This window comes from Mirounga leonina, unplaced genomic scaffold (genome assembly GCF_011800145.1).
Source record: "Mirounga leonina isolate KUSES-001 unplaced genomic scaffold, KU_Mleo_1.0 Mir_174, whole genome shotgun sequence".
Classification (NCBI taxonomy): domain Eukaryota; kingdom Metazoa; phylum Chordata; class Mammalia; order Carnivora; family Phocidae; genus Mirounga; species Mirounga leonina.
Window position 1 is genome coordinate 38,269,971 of NW_023270451.1, and position 14,924 is coordinate 38,284,894.

At 41.9% G+C, this 14,924-nt stretch overlaps 1 protein-coding gene across 4 annotated transcripts in view; it reads right to left on the minus strand.

Annotated features, from left to right (window-relative positions):
• Positions 1 to 14,924, minus strand: part of RAPGEF5 (Rap guanine nucleotide exchange factor 5) — a 230,887-nt gene that overhangs the window by 16,047 nt on the left and 199,916 nt on the right. For all 4 annotated transcript variants that reach the window (XM_035020718.1, XM_035020719.1, XM_035020721.1 and 1 more), the window contains 5 exons: positions 12,700 to 12,822; positions 10,888 to 11,066; positions 5,828 to 5,918; positions 3,626 to 3,676; positions 2,703 to 2,790 (listed from right to left, as the gene is read on the minus strand). In XM_035020718.1, the coding sequence (XP_034876609.1) occupies positions 2,703 to 2,790; positions 3,626 to 3,676; positions 5,828 to 5,918; positions 10,888 to 11,066; positions 12,700 to 12,822 (532 nt within the window). The remainder of the gene's footprint in view (positions 1 to 2,702; positions 2,791 to 3,625; positions 3,677 to 5,827; positions 5,919 to 10,887; positions 11,067 to 12,699; positions 12,823 to 14,924) is intronic.

Below are 14,924 nucleotides of genomic sequence, written 5' to 3' on the forward strand. Positions count from 1 at the left end.
AGAAAAGAAAAGAAAAGAAAAGAAAAGAAAAGAAAAGAAAAGAAAAGAAAAAAGAGACAAAGAAAGAAAGAGAGGGAGAAACCCGGGATCTCAGAACTTAAGCCCTGGGCTATGAAGCAGTTCAGGGTACCCACCAGGCTGAGTGTGTGAAATGAGCACTGTTCATCTGGAGACACCTGAACATTCTCCAAACACTTCATATAATAGAACCACTGGATGAAACGACTCCATTTGGAGATGGCAAGTAAAAGAGGAGGAAGAAATATACAAGCACCCTAATATTCCTTTTATTTAAATGCCCCTGCAAATCTGCGGGAGTCATCTTGGCTCTGAGATACACACACAACCCACCGGAGGACCTCGGTTCATCTTCACACACCTGTTGATATTCACTTTGTTGGGAAGGACTACCATCTTCAAAAACACTGCATGGTACAGACTGTTCGGCTGCTTCTGACTTTAGCTCAGCTGGATCCTTTTCCCTACACTTATTTAGGGTTTTCCATTCATCCGCTTTCTGAACGGATTCCATACCACAGTAGGGGGGAAACAAAATCAAAAGGCAAGAATTCAACTGGGAAACAGGAAAACTGATGCTGGAAGGATCCTCAGGTTAAGAACTCACTTGATAATCTTACTTATGCTTACTGAGAACTGACCGGCTCACAAAAATGAAACATGGGAGGCCTAATCCTTCTTAACACCCAAAGAGTTCAATTTGGTCCTTTTTCTCTAACTAACAGTAACCCAAAGTGGGAGGCACAAGGGGGAGAGGGGCGAATTTTCACTAAAAGTTTCGTTGTTCTAAAGTAGTTTATCGCAACTTTAAAAAAAATTCGCAATTAAAAAACCCCAAAATTAATGCTGTTTATTTTTTCCAAAATGTTTTGTTTCAGGCATGATACATACATATTTTAAATTTTCACCCGATATTTCTTTGGAGATTATTTCACACAAAAACAATAATTTTAAATACAATATAAAGTGGTAATGGTGTTTATTTTTATAATGACAAAATATTTAAAAAGGAAAACTAAGTGCTTATTTAAACTCAAGAAAGCTTCTAACGAAAAAAGAAATAATGTTTAATTTACTAGAGTGAATGTATTTTCAGTAGAAAAAAAGGAAATTTGTTTTGCTGCCAACAAAGAGGTCTAGATAAACTCAGTAAAGCAGAAAATTGCATCCAAGCTAAGACGTGTGAGACACTTGACTGCATTAAATATTTTTGGGGGAAAATCACAAATGTACAGCAAAAAGCACTGCTCATATCTAATTAAGCTAACGGGACATTGTCAACTAATTTCTCATTACCTTAAAAGTTTTCTTTCAAAATTTTTTCTGCTTAAAATCAATTCCTTTCCCAGATCTGTCTTCATTTCCTATGTTTCCTATTTGTGTCTAAAAGATTCTAAGTGTTACTTCCCACCTGCCACCCCCACTCTCCAGTTGAGGATGTTGTTTTATTTTGCAAATAAAAATCAGAAGCCTGAATAAACTTTTAAATTGTTATTTTGGCATTACAATCTCTCCCTATCCCATCCATTTACATTTAGCAGAATCTTTTCAGCTTGCATGAAGCATCTGCATGCCTCAGTGGTGTTTAATAGAGTATTGTTTCAGGAAGATTCTTGCTTTATACTTGATGCAGAATGGATGAGAGGCTGCCGGGATCACAGCAACTCAGTAATTCTGCAAGCTCAGGTTGTTCTAGGGAGAAGCCAAGGAGGGAATATCAGCATCATTGCCAGTGGGGGTAGCGATGGGGGCGGGGTGGGCTGGGAGGAGAATGGCCCTGCCATCCAGCAAACTAGTTCCCGGGCAGCTCATTTCCAGAATCACATTTATGAGTCCAGTTATTGGGGCCAGACCCAGCAGAAATTACAAGCCTCTGAAGGACGGAGGCTATATAAAAAAGTCTTCCCATAAAATCCCTTGGAAAGAATCAAAATATGGCCAAGAAAAATGACCAAATCCCTTTTTCCTGGAAAGCACATAGGTAGGCTATATACTGAATGTTAGCACAGGCCAGATTCAAAAGAACTTCCTTATAATGAACTCCCTTGGTTTGAAAGAGACCACTGAGATCTCATTAGCAAATTTAACTAACATGTTTCGGGATAAATTATTTGGTGCTCTACAGAAGAGAAGTCAGTGGACCAGCTTGCAGCCGTTACATACTTTCCCAAACGGATGCCACTCCTGGAAAGACAGTACATTCTCCACCAGTAATTTTCATAAACTATATTGCTGGGGTTGACCATAGGTATGTCTCTCTCACACACCAGCAGCCTGGCAAATTAGCTCTTGGAAATATAAGCTGCAAATGCAGAGCATGATCTCTGTTTGGGTTCTTTTTCTCAGCCCTCTTCTTAGTTGAATTAAGTGGAGGGTCGACTCCAAGAAAATAAGACTGCACTTAGAAGCAGAGCAAACCCAAAACACAAGTTTCCAGTGCCAAGTTCTGGGAGTCAGGTGAAAATGCTTTGGTATCTCTCAAATACAATTAAGTATTTCAGCTACCTAAGATATAACGGAGCATGTGAAAACCGACAGCGAGCAAATGTGGTTAGGTTTGAATGTCAAAATTACTCTAAGGAAATATACCAAGTCTCTCTCTCTTTTTTTTTTAGCCCTGTACAGTTACAGTGATACATTTCTGCAGATGCAACTGGACAGCATAAAAGACAGAAAATTGTTACCTTTAAGCAACAGGGGCATGAATGGGATTTTGGGTGGTTTCATCTTTTTGAATGCATCTCTGTAGGCTTTGTGATTCAAGGAAGGATCCTGCCAAACCAAGCGGATTATAAAGAGAAAGAAAAATCAATGTGCTATAGAAACAATTCTAAATCCACTTTTGCTATACAATTTGAATATGATGTAGATATCGAGAGGTTCTTTCTCAGAACAAAGTAGATAAAGGTCTCCTAGGAGAATAAACTCACTAAATTAGGGCAGGAAATGTAGGCAATGAATAAAAGTCAACTTATTAGTTTACAATAATGGGAAATGACTGCAAAAGGGAGGCACCTTTTGATTGCCCTATTATTTTCCTCAAATAGGTTCTTTAAGTACAGTTTCCTCTGCATAATTTCTATCACAAGTTAACCCCAAAGTCTTTTGTAGGTACACTGCAAAGAAAAACCTCCCTCATAAAGCACGGACAATACATAGAAAATAAGAGAACACTGTTTTATTGTGTTCTGACAAGCACCTAGACATTTTAAAAAATCTAAACCTAAGAAATGGTAGAAAGGAGAAAAAGGAGAAAAGAATCATGCATAAGATATTGACTGCACATTCCATTTATACCAATTAATTTTGTAGACATTTGAAATGGACTATATACTTAAAAATCTGCATTCTGGAAATCATGTCAAAAGGACCATTCTCACTACCTTTCTCCATGGAGAGGAAGAAGCATTAACTGCCAACTTCTTCATAAGAAGGAAAGCTATAGTTTAATGTACAAGTGATCTAGTCTACTGTACTAAGTGATCGAGACTAGTGGTCTAGTCTAGTCAGACAGGGTGAAGTGTGGGTCCTAGCCACTGCAATCTAGAAAGAAATTCGGCGCTATCAATTGATTTGAAGAGTAAGTCCCGTTTGGCTCACTACTTACTGTTAAACTTTCAAGTTCAGAGAAAAGTTTCTTAAACTTCCCAGGGATTTTCTAAAATCAAACAAACAAAATACAAAGAAGAAAAGGTCAAAGAAGTCTGTTACTTTCAGAGGCACCAACGGGGGAAAGTTTATTAAGCTGAGCTTCCATGTATCACGTTTCTGACCACAAACACCTCTATCATTTGATTCTACCCTGATTGCTTCTCACTATGCAATCCTCATCATTCCTTAATGTGACATTCCCTTGGAGTGTTGCTAAAAATAGTTTAAAATAAGTAACGGCCACATGACTCAGGGATCTAGCTGGTTGGACATTCCACACACTGGTGATTTTTCAATACAAACTGGGATTTCAGTTCCATATCCCACTTTTGGCGAATGCTCTTGACTTCTCACAGAGTCTTGCTGAATGGGAAATAGTAATACTGGCTGGCATTTTTTCTGCTTAAATGATATAACTGCATTTCACAGCAGAGGGTTAAATGGTGAAAGGCCATAAAAACCCTAACTGACGAAGCCTGCACACCAACGGGTAGGATCGCTGAACTGCAAAGATCCCCTACACCAGCAGGTGGCATGGGAAGTCACAGAGGGTAGAAACTCAGGCCTTCCCTAGTAGTCAGTCAATCTGAATTTGAATTCCCATGCTGCCCCTTTCCAGCTGGGTGGTTTGGGGTGAGTCTCCACTTGCCCTCCTGGGGTCCAATGGGAATTGGTTCTGGACCTCCTCCATTACCACACACTCTGTTCTAATTGGTCCGGCCCATCATGGATCAGCCATGGCATGGATGCAGAGCCCTGCACATAGTAGGCCGTCCACATGCCCATGAAATGCATGCTGTTTGAGTTGAATTGAATTCTTTCTCCTCTCAATTTCTGCACCTCAAGCCTTCTTTCCAGGTTTAATTCAAATTCCACTCTCCTCTGACCCTTGCTGGCCATTGGTTTCCCCCCTGCTCTGATGGATTGTGGCAATGGTTGTCCACCTCCTTTCATCTTATGATGCACGCGCAGGTCTTGTTTGCTTAACCAGGGCAGGCAAGCCTTTCCTTTCTTTTCTTTTGCACTCCTCTAAGGAGCACTGACCCTGACCTCAGGTCACCACCACGCATTCCAATGGAGAATGGCCCCTGATGCAAAGAAAGTGAATCCCTAAGATGCTCAGAGCCCTGTGCTGACATCTCATGTAAGAAAAAAAATAGTTGGCCTATCTTGCAGGAGTGAGAACTGGGAACCATATACAGAACGAGTAGTGACAGGAGCTGAAGCTGAGGGGACTGGAGAGAAGCTAAGGAGAGCGCATGAGCCACATGCAGGTCAGGGCCATCAGGGAGCAGCCTTGATGGTGAAAGAGAAAGGCGGAGGGAGAGAAATGGTACATGCAACAAAGTAGCCAGTCAACAGGGAACAGAGAGAAACAAACAAAAGCCCAAAGAAAGAAGGTGATGGGGCCAGGGGGGAGGCCAGAGCCCTCTATCTGTGTCTGGCCACACTCAGGGATGCCCCGGTTTCAGCTCTTCCCACATATGCCCTTAGAGTCCATGTCCCAGAGCTTGGGTTAACTTGAGTGGGCCTCTCCATCTGAGAACTCAGGTAGACCCCATCATGCAACAGGGACACAGAGAGAACCCAGACTTGGGAGACCTGAAACTTAACACTTTGTGGGCCCTCGTTGAAAAAAAGAATACAAAATTACTTTACTTCTGCAAATTTTACAAAGGTATACATCATCCACGTGAACACACTGCCGGGGGGTGGGGGGGCCCTGCAAGAGAGAGGCCTGGAAGCTTACATTCACTAGCATCTCAGCAAATCTGCTTCCCGACATGTTACCACTTTTGAAAGGACCAACATGGGGCTGGAACCACACAATCATGGCAGCAGAGCAGAAAAAAAATTCTACCTGTGGAGCATTTTACAATTTTTATCTCCTTCATATATATATATGTTATGTATATGAAAATACATATAATATATTTCATGTATTTTATATAAATAATAGAACCATTTTGAAGACCATTTGATCAAAATAGTCCAACCTGACACATTCATTTTTAACTTTTTTTTTCCCTAGTAGTACTTATTTAAACCATCTAAATCAATTTATTTTAAAGAAAGGCCTTTCACTGGAACATTTTCCGTTCAGTTTTATTTATCTCTAACACCCTCTCCCCTTTCCACATGGACCCCCAAGGCTCACCTCCCAGGTCTGCGACAGCCGGCTGACAGAAGCAGTGTTGAGACCCATCACAATAGCAAAGAAAGAATTCAGGTTTCTCTGGGCTTTGCAGCTACGGAATAAAGAAAGCACAAGGTACTTGGAGCAACATCCTTTTGCCAGATGACCACAAAAGATAAAGCTGAAAAGACTCTCCCAGGCCACAGAGTTCAAAGTCCAGGGCAGCGATGAAACTCTGCTCCAAGACCAACACACACTGAGTGCCCCTGTGTGTGTGTGGGGGGGGGGGGGTCCCCTCCACCGTTCCTCACACAGGTGACAGATACCAAACACTCCAGCTCATTCTTACCTCTAGGAAAAGATCTGTGCTCCAGACACCCTCTGGACACTTCAAAAGATTCCTCCTTTAAAAAAATCTATTTTGGATGATACATTTATGATTTCAACTGAAAACTCTTGAATTCACGTTTCTTTATATGTAGCATACTCTCATTGTAACAGCTCTCTTGTCCCATCTCTGTACTCAGGATGCTGTCGTTATGTTTTGACAGACAAGCCCCTCTCACCTCACCCCTCACCAGCCCAAGCTCCCCCTGCCATGACATTCAGGTGCATTTTCTTTGCCATCCACCATATAGCTACTGTATTATGTATCTATGTAAAATATGGCATGTATTGTGGGGATACTGTCCCATGTTTCTCATTTAGAGAAAAAAAGGCGGAGATAAAGTGCAAAATAAAATCACATTGAGCTCCATTCACTCTGTAAGCTTATCTGTTCTGCATAACGTCAATCATGCCCTTCAACCTAATTGGTCAAAATTCCACTCATTTTCAAAGCCTGCGGAGGAGGCTTGGTCTCCCAGGTCAGCCAGGACAGCCTGTGGGTTCCAGACACTCCTTCATCTGGGGCATTTTAAAAAACCACTTCTCCAAGCAAAGTTTTTAAAATTAAGGAATTACTCTAACTTGATAAATATGAAGAAATACGAAAGTGCTCAACAGTAAGCCGGGGCATAAAAAGTACCAGCTTGTCCCAGATGCCCCCTCTTTTCCACCGCATCTCCACCAGGGGCTCATATGGAACTTGGGGACAGTGTATGTGTAACTCCAAGTCCTGCTTTTTCAATTACACTGTGTTAGAGCGTGTATTATTAATTCTTCACTATCATCATGAATGTCTATATAACTTCATCAAAAACATTTCATGATTTGTTTACTTATTCACCTATTGTTAACATTTAGGTTATTCTCAATTCAATTCAATACAGAATGCTACAATGAGTATCTTTGTGCATAAAACTTTTTAACTGGATTTATACTTCCTTTAATTAAGTGAGACATTCAGTCATTCATAACATGATTGGTCAAAAGCTATCTCGACGTTAAAGGTTCTCGACACATACTAAAAACTGTCCCCCAAAACGGTACAGCTTTCCGGCAGCATAGGCTGCATATGAAAGTATCTAGTTCAGAGCCGGGAGAATGGATGGGGCTGCTTCCGGAGTAACACACAGAGCTGGCTGTGCCTGGCAGGTCCTCCCTAAGGGGGCTGCTCCCAGGGTCAGTCGGGGGCTGCATACTGCCCAAGTACAGCTGGGCCTGGGCTCCAGGGCAGACAAGGTCCCACCAGGGAGCATGTGGGAAGTTCTGTCCCCATAATAGTGGAATGTGGAAAGACACTGCTGCCTCCATACCTAGGGTCCGAAGTATCTGGGGTAGATACTGTCCTGCAGGCCCCTCACTGCGGAGCCTCCATGGGCATGGGCTGTGCCTCTCAGAGTCTTCCTTGCCCGGTGTCTGGCCCTGCCTGCAGCTCTGGGGTTGGCGAGAGGACCCGAAACTCAGTCTAACTGGCCCCTTCATCTGGTTTCTACCAACTTTCTCCTGGGTGGACGCTGCTGGTATATTCCATGAATGAACACATAAAGATGCCTCTGGGTCAATGATTTAGAAATCCACCTGTTTTTGTAAATTATCGGTGATCAAAGGCATCCATACTTGGCCTCTGCTTCCCTTTCTGTCTCATCACCCCCCTGGAAAGTTCACACCAGCCAGAACAGACGTGAGGCAGCTCCATGGCTTGGTGTGCTGATTTGAGGTTCCTCTGCGGAGAGGTTCCTGTGGTTGGGAGAACTGTCCCGCCCCTGGGCCACAGGCACCTCTGTGGGAGGCTCTCTCTGACTCCCAGGTCCTCCCACTTACTACATGATGGAAGCCCACGGTCCTGTGATTCCTCACTAGACTTTAGGTTCCTCACAGCTAGAGGATATATCCATTTCATTTTTATATTCTGCCCGTCACCCAAATACCCAGGATACAGCAAGCCTTTCGGAGAGCATTTGCTGGAGTTGAAAACAAGACTTTTTGGGGAAATGGTTTTATTATTATTCATTATAAAAAGGTTTATTACTCCTCTTTTTATTTGGCATCATTTATCTGTCTGGAATCTCAGATAGAATTCTCATCTTTTTATCTTTTAGCTCCCATCAACAATTTTCCTGGCTCAGATCTCTTTTGTAGTTATACTTACAATAAAAAAAAAAAAAAAGCATATATAACTAACATCTGAACCTATAGAAAGAAAAAAAATGCTTTCTCTAGAAGACAAATTGATACAGTACAAATATTGGATACCAATCTGGTCTGGAATCCTTTGTTACTAAGGTTCGTTCATTCCAGGATAAGAACAAACTGACACTGAAACATTCCAGTTTAGCAAACATTCCTTTGTCTGTGTGAGGGTATAAACTCCACTCAGTCCACAGAGGTGGGGGATGGGGAGGGCGAGAAGGAAGGGAAACATGAATATGCAAATAGATGCCTTAGGCAGGGGAGACACTTCATGATCATGGAAATTACTGTTTTCCCTTGGTTATTCCTACTAGTGTGATTATGAGGAATTTAACTTTATGTTTCTGTTGGCATTCTATTCCATGGGCTAGGGATGGAGAGACCAGTACAGTAAATAATTCAAGAGCATGGGGCCATATGGAGAAGATGTGAATATATTTCATTTCCCTGAGGATAGATATAATCTTATACTGGAACTAAGCTGTGTGGTGTCATTTTACTCCTTGGGACATTAATGTCCCATTTCTCCAAATAACTGGCATTTATAAGAAAGCTTTTGATCCAAAAGAGCCTCACCTTTATGAATTTCACAGGCCATTTGGAATGCACTGGCCAAATAAAAAAAAAAGGAATATTCACCATAAAAACTGTCCAAGATTTAGGAATATCTGTTGTATCTCTCTCCTTCCATTCCCAGTCACACCAAACACCAGGTTGGGTACTTCTATTATCTCTTGCTAGGTAAACAAGATACCCTACTTCTGGGGGGTCTCTTTGCCTATAGTTCAGTATATGTGCTACCTTCAGATCAACCTTCCTGAGGGACAGCTCTGATCGTGTCAGTCTCCTGCACAAAAATTGCAATGAATCCCTGTCTTCTCAATTCAACCCAAACTCTTCGATCTGAAATTCAACATCCTTCACAATTTGGTTTTATCTTCCTTTGCAGATTAATCTCCCACAATTTCTGTATAAATAACACTCCATTCTGGTGAAAGTGGATGAGGCTCCTTTCCCTGACCATATGCTGTCTGCCTCCACTGAACCTCTCTGCCTCCCTCCTCCAGTGAGTTTCACCTCCATGGAGAGTAAGCACTTCGGAATTCTTATCTGTCCAGTTCCCCCCAGAATTCAAACACAGCCTTGAATGCTACTTGTTTGCGAATCCTCCTTTTCCACATCGTTGGCATACGAGCTTCCCCCCTCCAAAGCCCCAGCAGAATCTGATCTCAGAATAAGGCACCCCTGTTCTATTTTGCACATTAGCCATCTGAGTTATCAAAGTACCCCTTCAGCAGGTTGCAAACTCCTCAAAGGCATGGACTGGGTGTAGGGTCAGTCTGGTTTCCCAATGGAAATGCATGGTTCCCTTGCAAGGATCTGTACAAGTAATGAGTGATCAATACATAGTTCCTGAACATATTACACTGCTGTATACTCCAAAACTGTTTGATGTAAAAACTATTTTGGAAGACAAAGGAGAAATAAAATGGGAAATAGAAGCAACTGGGAAAGATTCTCATTCACACTGCCTACTTCTTTTGGGAGGCTGTCCGAAGAGCAGTCTCAGGATACTAATCTGGTATTTTAAGAGATGCTCTCAGCAAGTTACTAAAATGTCATTCAACTAACCTTTACTGAGTCACTGCTATTTACCAAGTTCTGCATCAGACATATCAGGTTTGATTAGTCAATGTTTGATTAGTAATGGTCCCTGTCCTCTGGAGGCTAACACAGCCAAGTGAAGGGATTCTATATAAACAGAGAAGTTTAATAAATATAATAAAAAAGTTAAAAGGGAAAAAGCACGTGTGTGAGGGAGAGTGGGGGCAGGGAGTAGTTCACCCTGCATCTGAAAGTCAGAGATGGCTCCAGGAAGGAAGCAACCTTTGACCTCGGTCTTAAAGAATGACAGCAATTTGCAAGGTGGAAGTGGTCATTTCGGCAGAGCCAACAATGCCACGTCCAGGCCTGAAGGATGGCATGCGTGGGACAGACAGCCATTCAGAGGGGCTGTAGCATGGCGCGCACCCAGTGGGGGAGGCTCCGAGTTCAGGTGGGACCAGCCTGGGCTGGGCCTGCTGAGGAATTTGCAAAGTCCACACTGTGGGCATCAAGCAGCCAAGAACAGAATCCTAGAGTGCACCTGATTTGCAGTGATTCTACCCTCTCACGTCATCTTCCCGGTTTTCCCAGCCTGCTGTAGCTCGCTGGCCACACTGTAGTGCAGCTGAGGGACAGAGCACGTGGGCGCTGGCTGCTTAACCGTCCTGCAGCACGGAGCAGGGGGTTGGAGTATTTTGGCATTGGTATTTTGGCATTGACTTTAAAGTATAAGCACTCCAAATGCAAAGACATAAATATTCAAGCACAGACCTTTTCAATCATTTGGTCACTTAACTCAGTATTCTACTTTTACCTCTAACCCTTCTTATCATCACAAGGGGAAAAAGTGTACTCTCTCAAGGAGACAAGAGGAATTGCCCTTTTCACTGCCAGGAACTCACTGTGCAGCGATTTTGATGAATTTTTTCACCAGCTGCACTCGCTTGCCCAGCTGGCTGCAGAGCAGGATCTCCGTGGCCACCCAGAGCTGGACTTCATTGCATCTCTGCAGCAGAAGGCTGAGGTTTGCGGTGTGCTCCCCACTGCCTTGTCGGCTGAAGGTGAAGTAGATCAGCTCTTGCTGCAAGAAGATGGATTCACACCAGCATTTATTTTTAGCACAGAGACAAGCTGATACAAAAGTCAGTCCATTTTTAAGAGCTGCCTCAGTTCGCCACTCTCATAATGTGTCATGAGAATAGAACAATAGATTCCATTTGAAACAATGCAGTTTTAGAGATGCCTTATTAAATAATGTGCACCTAGAATCCTCAGGAAAATCTTATTTTAGAATGTGCAGATGATACAGTTTTACATGAAAATCTAAGAAGTTCTAAAGTTTAAATCACAGGCTGAATCAAATCCAAACTTCCTGAACTTGTTATACCGGCAAAAACAAGTAGACATGATTGTCACTAGTATAGGGAGATTCTTTCGACAAGGGCTCTCAAATTTTAGTGTGAATCAGGATCACCTAGAGGCCTGTTACAACAGCTCGCTGGGCCCCATCGCCCACATTTTCTCATTCAGTAGGTCTGTGGTGGGGCCCCAAACCGGCATTTATAACAAGTTCCCAGGTGGTGCTGCTGATGCTGTCCCACTCTTTGAGAACCACGGATAAAAGATACAGTAAAATCATAAACAGAAAGAGAGTGAGATTAGGGCTAGGTCCAAAATTTACAAAATTGAGCAAGACGAGTGACTATTTATATAGACTGATCATATGCAGAGCAACAGAAGCGATTTGTTTTTAAATGAAGGGGTGTACGCACTCTCCCATGCTCCCACTGAGAGAGCAGCACAAGCAGGGACACATCCTACTCTTACTAACATTTCCAAAGACACAAATCATTTAGCTTGAAGGAGTTCACTACTTGCTTAAATTTAGATGATAACGTTGGCATTTTTTTAATGAGGACATTTAAAAGACATTCCAAAATGAAAGTGAAGCTCAAGCCCCAAGTTGGGCATGAGTTTCTTCAGAAGGAAAGGCTGTTTTGTAATGAAAAATTTCCCTACATGGCAAAGCAAATGCAACATATGGCTGCACAGAGCTGTCTCATTTTTCATCTCCTGATTCCTGTGAGCCTTTCCACTGGCTACATTTATTCCTTAGTTGTCAGTAGTATTTTGTCCCTAATCTATTATCTTATAAATGTTTAAGCTGTCTTCAAAGGGAGGGTTGATGAACTTAAAAATTTGAAATATATCTCCGAAGTTTCAAGAAAGTACTTTAAGTCTTGCAGCATAGTCTAAATGTATAGAATGTTCTTGAGGGAAAGAATGACTCTATGTGTATGCTGGTATGTGCATAAATATGATTCTTGTATCGCTACCATGAACTTTATGGAAAAAATAAAAGAATCAATATCAAAGTTGTCAAATGTAAAATGGCTCTTCAGTTTCATTAGAGCTTCATAAACATGCAAATATTAAGTATTCACACGTATAAAAATACAGCATTTTTATACTATACATATGATTACATTAGGAACAAATAAAGCATGATCATGTATTCTGATTTTCCTAGGTTTGGGTCAGTCTTTCAATGTATTTCAAGTCCCCAAAAATCTTTTGGGCTGTGGCATCCTAAGCATAACTATATCACCGGATGATGGATCTTCTTAAAACTGAGTCACATACAAATACTCTTCAAAAAGAATGCAAAGTTAAAATAGCACTCGCATTTTTTATCTTTTCACTCTTTAACTTACCTCGTGAATCGAATTGAAGAGACTCCAATCAAAGTTCATTAATTCCAGAGCAAGATCCCAAGTGTTCATTCCCAAAATCCTTATCGACCTTTGCTGTGATTCCTCATTTTCTGCAAATGGGTTCTAAACCGACAGACAGAAGCAGAAGGATCCTCAGTAATTCCCAAATGTTTGGCGCTGAACTGGCTGGCCACAGAAAAGCCACTAGAAGCCCAGATTAGGAAAGTAATCTTGTCTGAGTGCACTTAATATTTTCCCTGGTCTGTTCATCTTTGGTGAGTTACAACCAATTTGGGAAACAGCCTTGGAAACGGCAGAATGTGATCAATGATACTTCACTGAGTTAGCCTGCCCCTCCCCCCAGACACACACACACACACACACACACACACGCCCGCGCGCACATGCACGCATCCGCAAATCTGATTATAAAACACTGCCCCAGCAGACAGCGTAATGAAAGCGAAAGCCCTGAAATCACTTTGGCTTCTGGTAAGAATTAATGTGCCAGCAGGTCAGTATAAAAACAAACAAAAGAAATGTCATGGTGCACTTCAATAAAGACAGACATGGCTTTTGCAGGAAATACGTTTAACAAGCCTCATCCCAGACACACATTTACAAATTTTATTAAAATGCCTGTGGAAAGTGAAAAAAAATTTAAACAAGAAATAAAAAGTAAGTTACTTCATTTATACCCCATGGCGGATGATTATTTTAAGTATCTGTGGCTTTACCTACACAAATAGGTATGAGTCTGGTAATAGCATTTCCTTAAAATCTGGCATGGAATTATTAAATGTCACCAAAACTTTAAATATTTTGTCACTGTTAAATTTGTTAAAAATTATTTGGCATTTAAAAAAAAATATTTGATATTTTCTAATTAAAGTACAAATTCTCCAGGGGCATCTGGCTGGCTTAGTCAGTAAAGCACATAATACTGGGGTTGTGAGTTTGAGCCCCACATTGGGCTTAGAGTTTATTTAAAAAAAAAAATTCTCCCATTGAGGGGTTGGATTTGAGTAGTTAGTGATGTTAAAATTATTAATGACTTGGAAAAAAAGATGGGACTTTGCAAAAATAAATGACATGCCAGGATGAAGAGAATATTTCAGGTTCCGAATATTAATTCCTATTTTAAAACTGCAAAGTTATTTGCATTTTACAAGTTTTATTGTTATGAAAAGGTTTCCTAATTTGAAGGAAAAAAAAAAAAAAAGACAAAAGGCCTCCCCAGAGCTTCTCCACAGACTTGATTCTTTTCAGTGCAGGTCAAGGTACAAATTGTCCCTGTAGCCCAGAGTGGGACACAGTGGGGAGCTCAATGAGGGTGGACTGAAAGAATGCGTGTGCAAATACTGAGTAGGGGAAAGCCCACGTTTCTCATGGCCTGATTAGTTTGGAACCAGATAGATGCCATGCTACACTGCAGGCATTCAGAGGGAGAGCCAAGAGCTGGGAAGTAACATAAATCTCTGCATACTAATTTGGAGATGTAAGGATATTTTCACTTGGCTTTTTATCCCTCCTGCTTTTTCTCCCTAAATGCACCCTTTGCCCTGGTACTGCCCTCTGGTTGTCCAAGGCTGTCTACGGCCCTCTCCAACAAACACTTCCTATTTCTCTAACCCATTCATTCAGGGCTCTAATTCCCACCTTCTGAGAAGAGTAACTCATCTATATGTAAGTGGAGTGGGTGCTAATGGTTCCGCATGTTATCTATCCTGCCCTTAGAATATTCCATTTCAACTGAAATCTTTCGGAGATAAAACACTGAAAGCTAGGATTCCAACAGGGGAACCTCAGGCAGGATGCAGAGTTGGAAACGTTTGAGGGCAGGATGGCAACTGGCTTATCTGGGAACATACTTCAGAGCACCCGTTTATTCCACTAGGACATTGCTTAGGCCTGCCTTCTACTCTTCTGAAGCTGGCCCCAGATGGTGGTAGGAGAGCTCTGGAACTACCAAGAAGTCTATGGGTCATACGAGAAAGGAGGGCATGGAAGACAAGAGTGTGAGTTTCCACCATCATCCAGGAGCTCCACAGAAGCCAGAGGGTAGATCGTCCTCCTTCATAGGGAGGGTTAAAGTTAAGCCAGTCTCACTGTTTACTCAAGGATGCTGTGCATCCTGTTCATCATGGTTCCCTGATGGAATTACCTCATGCACAGACACAGGACCTGTGACCTGCTGAAGGACACTCTGAAGCAGAAAGGCCCAA